The sequence below is a fragment of the Rhea americana genome, unplaced genomic scaffold (assembly GCF_003343005.1).
Source record: "Rhea americana isolate MKP2758 unplaced genomic scaffold, rheAme1 scaffold_61, whole genome shotgun sequence".
Lineage (NCBI taxonomy): Eukaryota > Metazoa > Chordata > Aves > Rheiformes > Rheidae > Rhea > Rhea americana.
In genome coordinates, this window is record NW_028186768.1 from 4,189,151 (window position 1) to 4,201,592 (window position 12,442).

Genomic DNA, 12,442 nt, shown 5'->3' on the forward strand with positions numbered 1-12,442 from the left:
AAAAAAAAAAAAAAAAAAAAAAAAAAAAACTGTCAGAAATAATCTACTTCCAAAGATCACTAAGAATTCAGCTAGCATTCTAATAGGAGGGCACAGCACATCTCTTGCCTGGTGCCTGCAAAGATAATACCTTTCTGTGAAGTGTGCATGTACCTGGGATTTTGACCTATTATAAAGAAGAGAACATTCCCCCATTAGAGGACATGATTTCTCTTACTGTCCAAGCTTTGAAAAGCTTTAGGGAGTTTTGAAATATTGTGAACCATTTTCTAATATAAGAATCCATAGGAAAAAAAAAAGATCAGTTTGTCACTTTAGGCCAAGCAAAGGAGAGTCATTGTATTGCCCTGGTCATATCTTGGTATTAAGTCCAACTTATGACAGGGTTTAAGAAGTCACAAACACTCATGTTACTTCTGCAGAAATCCACGCACAAATCCACAGAGTGGATGAAGTCTGTGGAACAAAAGCCCCACCTCAGAGTCTCCCAGAAACGTTGCTCACAGAATAGTGCTGATCTTACATGATATCTATTGTTCCAAAAATTCAATGCAGATCCAGCCTAGTATCAGTGGTGTTGCAGGATCTGGCAGCCACACGTCAGCTGGTCCAGCACAAGACACTGGGCATATACGAGTAGGCCAGGATCTATGGCAGTAGACCCCAAAGCATGTTCTGGGACCTACCTTGCTCCTCCACCTCCAAGAACCAGTGCAATGGCATTGCCAGTCAGAACACGAGCTAATCGAGAAAAGTCAGAGTGACGGTCCGGTGGTTTCTGGAATACGCGTTCATACATCTCTATCTGCAGAAGAGAGGAGGAAGATGGTTATTCCAAAGGCAATTTAGAGCACACATGAGCACCCGGCAACATGCCGTTAAGGAGTGGATGGCTGTACTTCAGCTGAAAAGACGGCTAACGAACTACCCAAACAATTCCAGTGATCACCTGCATCTCTCAGATTTTTCTACTAATTGTGGGAAGAGTTTCATAGTATTATAGTACAGCATTGCCTACAGAGATATTTATCTTTTTTGGCCAAGGATTGAAAGTTACTGGGAACCTTCCACTCTGGCTCTGCTTTAGCACAATTTTCTCGAGCACAGGGATCCTGGCAGTGAGAAAAACTACAGCATGTACACATCCCTTGACATGACCATAAGATAATACTTACTATCTTCAGTATATCAAAAAGGTACACACACAAGGCTCTAAGGAAGACGTGAACCCCCTACCTCCATTCCTTCTATGATAAATTGAAGTCAATCAGACTTACAAGAACAGTATCTGTGCAAGTCATCTGCACATCTGAACGTCACGTAGCAGTATTATGCCTGGTTACCTTTGAAATAAACATTACAAGCACAGCTAAAGGACCATCCACCAAAGCAGATCTCTCTTACCAGCTTGGGCAGGCTTCTTTTGGAAAAGACTCTGCGGGGACAGTGAAGATGAAGGTGAGCAGAACACCAGCTCCTCATGTTGAGCCATTCCACAGTTCGGGAAGGGAGAGGCCCGTCCTCTTTATGAAGCAGGACAAGTTGCTTCTGGGCTCGGACTGCTGTGTTCTCCAGCATCCTCTCCAGCTACAGCACATTGTACACACCAAAGGAATTGGGTATCAGGTATTCACACTGCTTCAGCATCAATCTAAGAATACTGTATTATGAAAAATATATGTGTATGTATGTATGTATAAATGTATATATATACAAATACACACACACATGCACTCTCACTCTGTGGTGCAAACTGATCTGTATTGACACCTGAATCTGCAAACATGCACACTAAGAACCTCATAGAAGACTGAATTAGGCAAATACAGATTCTTTTTTTTTTTTTTTTTTCAACCTTTGCAAAAGTCGTGTGCCCAGCTAATAAACTTTGGTAATCAAATACGAAAAGTAAAAATAAGTAGGAGGGGAAAATACAGCTTAGAGTTTGCATCAACATACATGAAACTGTTCATACAACACAATTTATATGTAGTTTTTCCAGGGAACATAGCATGAATTCTATCCGGGCAGAGAAGACTTTGCCCATCTCTTTGGAGATCCTGCAAAGAAATTCTGGACAGAAATGTGGTACTGCTTCAAAGCAATTTGTTTTTTTTCATTTACCATTGGCTAAAATGTGAAAGATTCTGTAGAGGAAAAAACCTTGCAAGTAGTTTAAGCTATTTTGGAGGAACCTCATTTAACTCTTTCCATTTATAATCCATGTTTCCAAGAAATATTTCATTATTCATGCTTCAAGCAGGTATTAAAATTCATATAGGAATCAGCCTCCTTTGATCTAGACTATTAACACTGCAAATATGAGAAGCAGCTACTACCACACCTCTCCAACAGTCGGTTCCTGGTCTCCCAGCCCTACTATTAAGATGCAGTCCGCCTGTCTGATGCAGCGCTGTGTCCATGGAGTAAGGGTGCTGTCTGCCTGGTAGAGCACAATACGGTGAATATCCTCCTGCTGTCCCAGCCAGCTAGTCAGTCGGTATTCATGGATACTGAGGACAGAATAAATAGATAAAAACTTTTACACTGCAGCTCCTGCCAAACTGAAGTGGTGAATTCAACAGGGAAATCTTAGAGGTCAAACACAAGACCTGGAAGGCAAAGACTTGCACCTCTCTCTCATTCACTGCCATCCCTATATCCAGCCTGTCTTACAACAGTTTCTGGAATCAGATAATTTAAAAAAAAAATCCATTTCCCACAGATGCAAATAAGCTGCTCCTTTATCTCCTGCTAAAAAAACCAAAACTTTCTCCCATTTCCCTTCATTACTTTATTCTGCAGTCTTGGTATGGAGAACAAATCCAGTCATTCTTAACATAAAGACAGACTCCATACATATCTAACATTATGTGTCTCTTCCTGAGCTCTCCTCCTTCATTTTTGCTGTCTTGTAGGATGATTTCAGAGTTACTAAATAAGTCAGCACTGGGCTGCAGATATTGACCACTGTAGACAGCCACAGGGTAATCTGATTAGAGAGTTTTGGGCATGCGGTAAGAAATTCAGAAGTATGACCATGTGTGCATGCTTAGGGAGAAGGTGACAGAACCTGTCTGAAGCACAGACAGGAATATTCATGAAATACGATTGAGGATCTAAAGTCTCAGAAACTCTGTGATTTGTCCAGGATCTTAACAGGCAAAACCTTCCTTATTTTTCTCTCTCATGAGGCTTTACAAACAGCACTATTTTCACGCTCTTAGGAGTCAAGGGAAGACACTCTTGTGAGCTACCAGACCTACGGCATTTACAAGACTCCAGAGCCAAGGCACACACAGCAGACCATTATTAAAGAGCCTTTAAAAAAACCCTACTATTTTAGAAGCAATGTCAGCTGTAACTCTATATTCAGGCTGACAATAAGCTGTATACAGATATTCAATACGTCATACGGGAAACAGTTATATGTGCGAAGCAGCTATATGCAAGCAAGACTTAGCCCATTTGTAACTGATAGGTCTAAAAAATTTCTCTTATCTGCCCACATTTCCAGGCTCGTTCATTCTTTTTTTCCACTACTGCTCCACCATTAAACACTTGCACACATAGAAAAGACGGTGCAGTGTTGCCTAACTTCAAAATTTCCATGACATCTTTAAGAATGTGTATACAGTGCCTACTTGGACAAATTCAGCTTCTCTAATTGCACAAGTGAAAAATCAAGTATATGATATAAAAAAACAAAAAGCAAAAAAACTATGCACTTGAACTAAACACTCTTGAAATGTCATCATCTCAAACATTTTGATCAGAAAGCACAATATATGTTAGAAAGTGGGGTTTTATTCCCAAACACACTGTATTTTAAAGACTAGCATAGTATCTTTCTGCATTTGTCTGTAAATAGCAACGAAAGAAGGCAGGTACCTATCCAGTGCTGCAGAACCAAGGCGCTGTTTGATATTATCACTTGTGAGCAGCAGCGCAGGACCTAGAAGAACAGAAAGTTGCTCGTATGTGAACACCTGTCATTCAAATCTTGACAAGTTACATAAAGAAAATGTAGTTATACCACTGCAACAATGCATAAGTGCATTCACTAGAGTTATAGAGGAGAGGGCACACAGTCCAAGCAAAGATTTTCCTGCTTATCTGCAATAGTAACTTCCCATTCTCCATCTTCCCAGAGTCCTGTTAACACATTAGTCCCAGCCTACAAACTCTTTTTTACTGCATTCCTTAATCTCACATAGGACAGTTCCTACTACAGCTAAATTTTGTGCCCCAAACAGAATATTCAGCATATCACATACCATTTCTAATCATAGAGAACTTTGTAATCTAGCTTCAATATGACAAGCAAACACCCCTATTTCTTTGATGTACTGAAACACATCATTTGTTCAACCTGCACTGAGATAACTCCGCAGATGAATCCTGAAGCTTTCTAGCAGCCTTACTTCTCACTCAACGCCCCAACAGGAACCTATAGCACGTACCATCCCCCAAGTACAAAAAGACTCCCAGATCTGTAGGGCACAGTCCAATTCACAGTACTTCCACTACAGAGTCAAACGTTCACACCTATCTGCCATAGTACGTGACAAAGAGTTTCTTGCAGACATTTTAGTCTATTCTCTTTCTAGCAAGTCTGTTTTATCAGCTGCAATAGATGCCATATGTGGTGGAGGCTGCAGAATAGCTGCAGCTATATACAAAAAGCAAAAGAAAGGAAACTTAAGGAATTCATCTCATACCAAAAGAAAAGATTGTGTCTCATATTGAGAGATAACCTCACATTTACTAACCTAAAATAACACTTCCCTTGTGTTAATGTTTTCCCAAGTAATACTCCATTTTTTCATTAATACAAGAACTGAAATTCATGTATGAAGTAACAAAACAATTTATCAGATGTAGTCTCTTAAGGCATGACAAAAAAAAAAAAAGAACAGCACAGCGTAATGTATTTATTTAGAAGCCATATAATAAAGAAGTCATGAATGGACAGCATGGTAAAAAAGTCACAGTTTCACCTTTACATGCTCAAAAAGTAAAAAAAAGTACACTATCTGGGGCTGTCCACCTGGAGCCTCAAGGTCAACCATGTTTCTCCCATAATGCTCAAGTCCTCTTGCCAAGAGTACAGTCTGATTTAACATACTTGAGTGTTAGGCCCAGCCAGAACTTAGAATTTTGGTTTTCACTCTTGTATTTTCATACCACCATGTAATGTTTACTCTTCATTTGTTATACTGGTAATGAAAGAGAAGCAAACAAAAATGGACAAAAATATCCCACAAGTATAGAGACTAAGTCAAGAAGATTTCAGTGTAAAAAAGCAAAGCTGGTAAGAAAGCATGGAAAGCAGGAGGACTTGAGAGTAGATATTAATTTCCTCATCCTCAGATAAAGTTTATGGCAGCTCATTTTCTGGTAGTTGAGTTCTCTGAAAGCAAAAGACCCAAGAGAGATGCAATCACTTGCTAAACATTTCCTTCAACAGCAGTGCTGGCTTCGCCTGCCCCTCATTCCTGCACCTGTGCCACTCCGCTGCACATGCCGGTAGGACACTTTGCAGGGAATCAACCCAAGTTTTGGGGAATGTTATCATATTATTTTTAACATGAGTTGGTTCTCTTATCTGGTTCACCTTCCAGCCTCATAAACAGTTGGGCTGATACAACTTTGGATGGGGCAGTGGAAGAAAGAGGTTTCCCCAAAGAAATGCTTGTGACGTTGCATGTGATCAAGACTATGGGAGAAAGGACAGGTAAATCTTGACAAAAGCATTCAATACAAGAGTTACTATTCGTGTTCATTAACATGTCAAAGCTCTCAACAAAATAGAAATGATATATAGACCAAATATTCTTCCAGGATATGTGACTTACAAAGCTTTATGACAACGGTAGTAGGCAAAGACAAGCAGCCAGAAATGTAAAATGAGCTAAGGAAATAAAATAAAAATGTAAAATGAGAGACACTAATGACAAGGAGGGAACACAGTGCTCCCCCTTTGCACTTGTTTGCCCACTATTTCCCAGCTCCAGATCACCAAGATAGAAGAACTTCACCAAAGGAGTTTGGGCAGCACCTCACCGATGTGTCGCACTAAGGGCTCGTGCCCCAAGGGGAAAACCATTAAACATGAACAAGCCAGTGAGGTGAATGAACCAACCAGAACACCTTGTACACAACACCAGGGCGGATTTTGTAGAGTGAGGTGCATCTTCACACCAGTCAGGACAACAGCTGCCTCACGCAGAGGCCTCACTCTTCAGTGGGGACCATCTCTCCCCATCAAGCATTAGAAGAACCTGAAGAGGCTTTTGACTTCCAAAATCACATCCACTCATCTTACTTTTCTGTTTGGAAAGAGAAGCTGTCTCCACACGCAGCATAAACTAGCGTGTACAGGCAAGCACGCTGATAGACAAGTTTTGGAGAAGTCTGCCTAGCATCCCCTCTCCACAGCGGCAGTGCGGGAACAAGTCTCGCAGCCCGTTATTCAGAGCACCAGCAGAGAACACGGGGATGTTTCCAACTGAATCCACCCTGTTTTTCTTCAGAAGTAACAACTACCTGCTCTATGCTTCCAATTTCTAGCAAGTGCCCAATTAACCAACCATTAAATAACCCTCCCTTTCATTAATGTGATCAAGAACACCAACATGTGTGTTCCCAAGCATGTAAACCAGAATGACCGAGACTGTTATTTAAACTCAACTGCTAAGAGCAATGAAAAATAAAATCATTCTCAGGTACATACCCTTCATACAGCCATATTGGTAGGCAGGAATGTCCCAGACTATGCGTTACTGCATCTTTAACACACATTTTCATAACTACACATCATCTAGTAACACTGTCTCTACACCTGGCATCAGCTTCAGAAGCAATTTATAGTTTAAATTAGCATACTGAAAACACCTTTGCATCCTCCAAACGCTGCCTGCACCTTTCAGTGACTATTCCGTTCCAGCAGAGTTAGACATGGGGTTAATAACTCAAAGTTAAAAACATAAGAAAGGTTATATATGATGTAACATTTGAATATTTATCTAGCCCAGTGCAGTGCCTCTGACTGTAACCAATAGCAGATTGCTAGACAAGAGTATCAGAGTGAGATAAACCATAACACTTTGCAAGCTTCCAAGTTGCAGTTCATGAATTTCTCAAGCCAGAGGTGGTGACTTTTTAAAAGCCCAATAATAGACAGATTTTTCTTTCTGCAAACTCACTGCGATTCTGAATCCCAGCTTTTAAGCACATCAACATGCAGATAAGAAAACACGGCATTGCGATGGTCTAATGCGTCCCCRTGCACAAATGATCATGAGCTACTGTCAGCATTTGCAGGGAAATCTCATGGAGCATCTAAATGGGGACCGCAAACTCCTCAGTTTTGCAAGACAAAACTACAAGTCTGTGAAAGAGATTTATCATGGCAGAAGTAATTAACTAGATTTCCTCAAATCAAAATATTCATTTGGCCTAACATAAAAGTCTACAAAATTATGTATTGAGACAGAACTGCTAAAAAGGGTTTGATGTCCCAGTGTCAGAAGATCTTGCCCAGCAAAACACACACACCTAGTTGTGCCAGGCACCACAGTCATTTCACCAAAGAAAATACTTAAGATTTAAATCTAATTTGTGCGTAAATAAGGGAAATTCAGGCAGACTTACACATTAAAAATCCCAATAAATTATTAGGGTTTTTTCAGTAAGATTTCAAATACATTATATATTTTAGAAACTAAAAGCAAGGTTTTTTTTTGTTTTTGTTTTTTAAGAGCAGAAAGGCAGGATAGAGACACACACTGGATTAGAATCATCCTCTCTAGTCTGAGATTTCTCTTAGCTGCTATTCATTGGCCTGATTAACTTAACCTGCTGTTTCACTGCAAAGAAACTTGCTGATTTTCCCTCCAGTTCAGGAGTGGAAAATGTTGTCTCTGCTTTTTTAAAAAAATTATATTTCAAGTCCTCTTTCTTTGGAGGCCCAAAGCCCAGGATTCAAATAAAGGGCTTTCTATGTTGAAGCACACATGCAAACTGAATGAGGAAGCACTAAAGATGTCTCTGATTTCACTGTTCTCTGCAAGACTCTCCTGCTTGCTCCTCAATACTCAGACCATATTTTACAATCATACCTTTCTCATGATGAAGACAGATTCACGTTGAGTTATTTCTCTCCATTATCAAATAACTGCTCTGCAAGTCCAGCTTTTGAACAGAACAAACTCCATGGAAACATGAACATCTTTTTGGATTTAATTAGGGTACAATCACAGAGTCTAGAAATGACATCTGAATTGAAGTATTATCACAAACCGCAGACACCACACCTCAAAAAAAACCAGAGCAATTTGGTGGAGCAAGGCTGGGTAAAAAACGGCCGGGGCAGCAGGGCGCATGGCGTTCCCTGCATGCAGAACACAAGCACAACTTGCCCACAACCAAGCAAATCAATAAGCGCTGTCCAACAACCTTGCTAGTTARAAAGAAATTACTCTGCTACTCCTGTATCCCAGAATCCAGAGATTTGGGACAATTTGAGAACCGCTATGCATTGTGGTCCAAGCCAGAATTCATTTAGGCAAGCTGTTTCCAAAATATAACCATTTCCCAAGAAGCCATTTGACAAAGTGTTCTTGATCCTGTAACATTTTTTTGAACTATCAATGCTCAAATTAGGTTCCTGAACCTTCCCTCAGGTGACCTGCTGTTCATGACCCAGTACCATTCTGAGGACGATACGAGCCATTGCCACCAAAGAAACTGCTTAAAGGCAGCCAGAACTCCAGATCACGTTCATCTGACTGCCTCATTAAAGACAAAAGTATTGAAAATAATAAGAGACTCTGAATTACTTTCAGGCTCTTGTGGACTGCCTATGTTAATTCATGGTGCCACAAGTCCCTGCTCTAGGACGGAGATTTTCTGTTTGTCACTATTATTGTACTCCTTTAATAAGATGGAAATAGTTTAAAGCTTAAAGAAAATAAAACAAAACAAACTTGCAACCAGCTCAAACTCACAGCACTGGTAACATCCTTCTAATGCCAGTCTTGGGAAAAAAATGAAACAACTCATCTAATTTTGCAGTGTTTTTTTTTTYYTTTTTTTTTATGACTCACCATGGAGGTCAGCCATGCGGCTGTAGATGACCATCTCCTGTGATTACACCTTATTACGGTACTTGCAATCACCTTAACATTATTGTGTGCTTTGTCCTAGTTTCTTCTATCCTTTTGTCCTCAATYTGCTTAGATTTTAAGTTCTTTGAGGAAAAGAATACATTTCTGCTCTTATAGTAAGGGCTACCTCATGCAGTTGGGGGACAGTCTGCAGCAGGGGGAATCTAGACACCACTGCAATGTTCATCTAAGTTAATATTAACAGGAGGAGTAAGGAATTTTCTAAAGCAATAGGAGAGAGAAAGAAAAAATAAGAACAAACAACAAAAACATACTGAATAGCAGCAAGTCTACACAGAGAAATCTCTTGTTCTCAAAATTACCAACACAAGCACTGAAACAGATACCCTGAAGAGAAATACATTCAATTGAGACTTTGCAAGTGTATACTTAAGGGGCAGGGAGGGGGAAAAAAACCACCCTCTCAYCATTTCCATAACGAAGTTTGGGGGTTTTGGTGTGAACTATGATTGGACCTTAGTGCTAGTTGTACAATTTGAAAGTTAGAGGCAGGTAAGTACTCAGGTAGCAGAGGCACGAAGCTCCAACATAACAGCTGCTTGCTGAAGACCTAATACAAATCTTTTCTTTTTTTTTTTAAATTTCCCCATATGTAAAATGAATACAGTTCTAACTGATCAAGTGACTACTAAGACAGTCTACAAGTAAACTGAAATTGTGCTTCACAGCATCAAATTTACTATTCATTTTTTGACATGAGAAGTAGGAAGATGATCCTTCCAAAAACCAACTCATTTTCTCATAGCAAAGCACCATCTGGCATATCACACAGACCCCTTTGCCATGCACCGATAAAGAATATCCAAACAATTTATAGTTTTCACATAAAGAAAAAAAAAACACAAAAACTAAATAGAAAGAATGCTGCTTCTGCTAAAAAACAGAACATAAGCTGCATGAAGAAAAAAAACATGCCACTATACAGCATTAAAACACAAACAGTAAGCCCTCGGCGGAAGGTTAGCCAACATTTCAAAGTGTTGCAGGGCTGAATAAACAGTAAGACTGACCTGATGAGAAGAGGCTGTCAAGGCTAGTGAGCTAAGAACTTGGTCTACCAGCTGTGTTTTGAACCATATGGCTAGATGTGTTTTCACACAACACTTTCCTCTTCCCACTGCAGCCGTCTGCTCCATTTTCGCAAGAACTTCAGATGCCAAGGTTGTATAGTACCCTCTGTAGCTGCCAAGCACTACACAGTTGTCAGTTCAGAAGCAGACAAGAGATGGGTGAACAAGGAAATGCCACATGATCAAAACAAAACCCAGAGTTTGTTACAGGGTGCTTTCAATTAGACAAGATATTTTTATTCTGAATAGTCCCTTTACAGACTAAAGTTGTTTGTTTTACAGGCTCCACATGGTGTTACATATCATAATAAACTAGCAACAATCCATAGTAAGTACCCACTAGCAAAACAGCTAATGCTAATATCTATGTTCTGTTATGAACTTAAGATTTTTCAGTCGCTCTAACAAAATTAGAGGTATATTTAAAATATGCAGAAATTCACAGAGACACATCACCATAACTGCACTTATATTTCAAAAGGTGAAAGAGTTTAATCTGTCAACTTCACATTTTAGCTCTTAACATTTTGTAGATACTATAGGTACAGATGTTAGCCAAGTGGATTTCAAAGTTACTCATGTTATAAAAAAAGTTATAACTGACTGCAGTCTTGAGCTCCCCCTTCTACAATTCACCCCTCCCAGTAGTTTATAGAACCTGTCCGAGGTTTCTGTGAACTTGTCCTACTGCATTCACAGTCCTTAGTTTTAGAGCACAAGGAGAAGAGCTTTGAAACTTCAGTCATGTATGGAGTTTCTAAGTTTTCAAGACCTCATCTTTTTTTTAAGCTCAAGAGCGGAAAGAAAAGATGGCCATTGTCTGGTGGAACTCAGATGCCGAAAACCTCAACATCTGGCAACTTGTCTTTCTGGTTTCAAGCATCATCTTCCTACTGCTGCTCAGTCATATGTATAAAGCAGAATAAGTAACAGCTCTAGATATCCTTTAAGATCAAGAAAGGAAATACCAAAAATTTGAAGTTGTTACACCACAAACATCATAACTTTTGCTTTTCAAAATAATAAGCAATAAGGTGTATATATATAAAAATATATACATATATATACATACATATATATATATAAAATATATATATATATATATATATATATATATATAAAATATATATATAAATAAAACAAGTAGACTAACAATTCAAAGAACTACAGCAGATTAACTCAAGAAATCTGCCATAGTGTATGATGAGGTGAAGAGGATGTTCAGGAAGTATCAAACTGTAGTACGGAGAATGAACTGAAGGCATGGTGAATTGAATACATGGTTCTSTTAGCAACTGGAACTTGCACATACTTACCAATGGATAAAGCAATTAATGAACTAAAAAGCACAAGACAGACAAGCAAGATGGAAACAATCAGGATAATGCAAGATGCAATATAGAAAGACCTAATTTAAGATAGTTTGCACTCAAGTGCTGGCAACCAGGATCTCCTMCACGAGGCATTTTATGATCAGATCTTATGCTTGCTGCTCACTCTACTACCTCAACAGAAGAAGCTTCACTAGCACTCCTTTGCTGGATCAAGCTGTACAACTGCAAAAAGAGAGAATCTCACACTTATCTGAGGTGGAATTAGACTCTCAAACAGGCACTGTGAGAACAGTGCACTGGTGGTAGGATCTGTCCACTGAAATGCCTGCAGTCTTAGGAGTAGTGACGGCAGCCAAGGGGAGAGGCAGACAACAGATCAATTAGCTAGTATTTCAGAGTCATCAAGGTTACAGAATTTATCCACYGAAATTAAATGTGTGATAGGAATGGGAAGAGAGTGAATTAGAAGAAGAGTTTTATGAGAAAAAATCATGAAGAAAGTCTGAACTTGAGCACCACTCTACAGTCCTCCCTCCAAATACAGCCGGAATCCACCTCCGACTTCTTGACAAGTACCAGGCTATATTTTTTTTTGAAAAGATAAGAAACATTTACTTCCCTTGATACAATAACAAAAACAATTTCTTACCCACAGCACTGAGTGCATGCTTGAGCTCCAGCGTAAAAGCAGTAAGTGGTACCTCTTCAGACACCGGCATAATTGCTACTGTGGAGAGATTGCTGGCAGGGTTTCCGGCATCCCACTTGCTACTCGAAGTGTGTAATCCAAGAGGATGACCTGCTCAAGGGGGAAAAAAAAAAAAGTCATCAGCCAGCCCAGCCCAGA

The 12,442-nt window shown here is 39.5% G+C and overlaps 1 protein-coding gene across 2 annotated transcripts in view; it reads right to left on the minus strand.

Annotated features, from left to right (window-relative positions):
- The window catches only part of PNPLA7 (patatin like domain 7, lysophospholipase), a 131,084-nt gene that overhangs the window by 51,776 nt on the left and 66,866 nt on the right, over window positions 1-12,442 (minus strand). For both annotated transcript variants that reach the window (XM_085320004.1, XM_085320005.1), the window contains exons 22-26: window positions 12,245-12,394; window positions 3,892-3,955; window positions 2,345-2,513; window positions 1,405-1,587; window positions 687-805 (exon numbers count right to left, since the gene is read on the minus strand). In XM_085320004.1, the coding sequence (XP_085176130.1) occupies window positions 687-805; window positions 1,405-1,587; window positions 2,345-2,513; window positions 3,892-3,955; window positions 12,245-12,394 (685 nt within the window). The remainder of the gene's footprint in view (window positions 1-686; window positions 806-1,404; window positions 1,588-2,344; window positions 2,514-3,891; window positions 3,956-12,244; window positions 12,395-12,442) is intronic.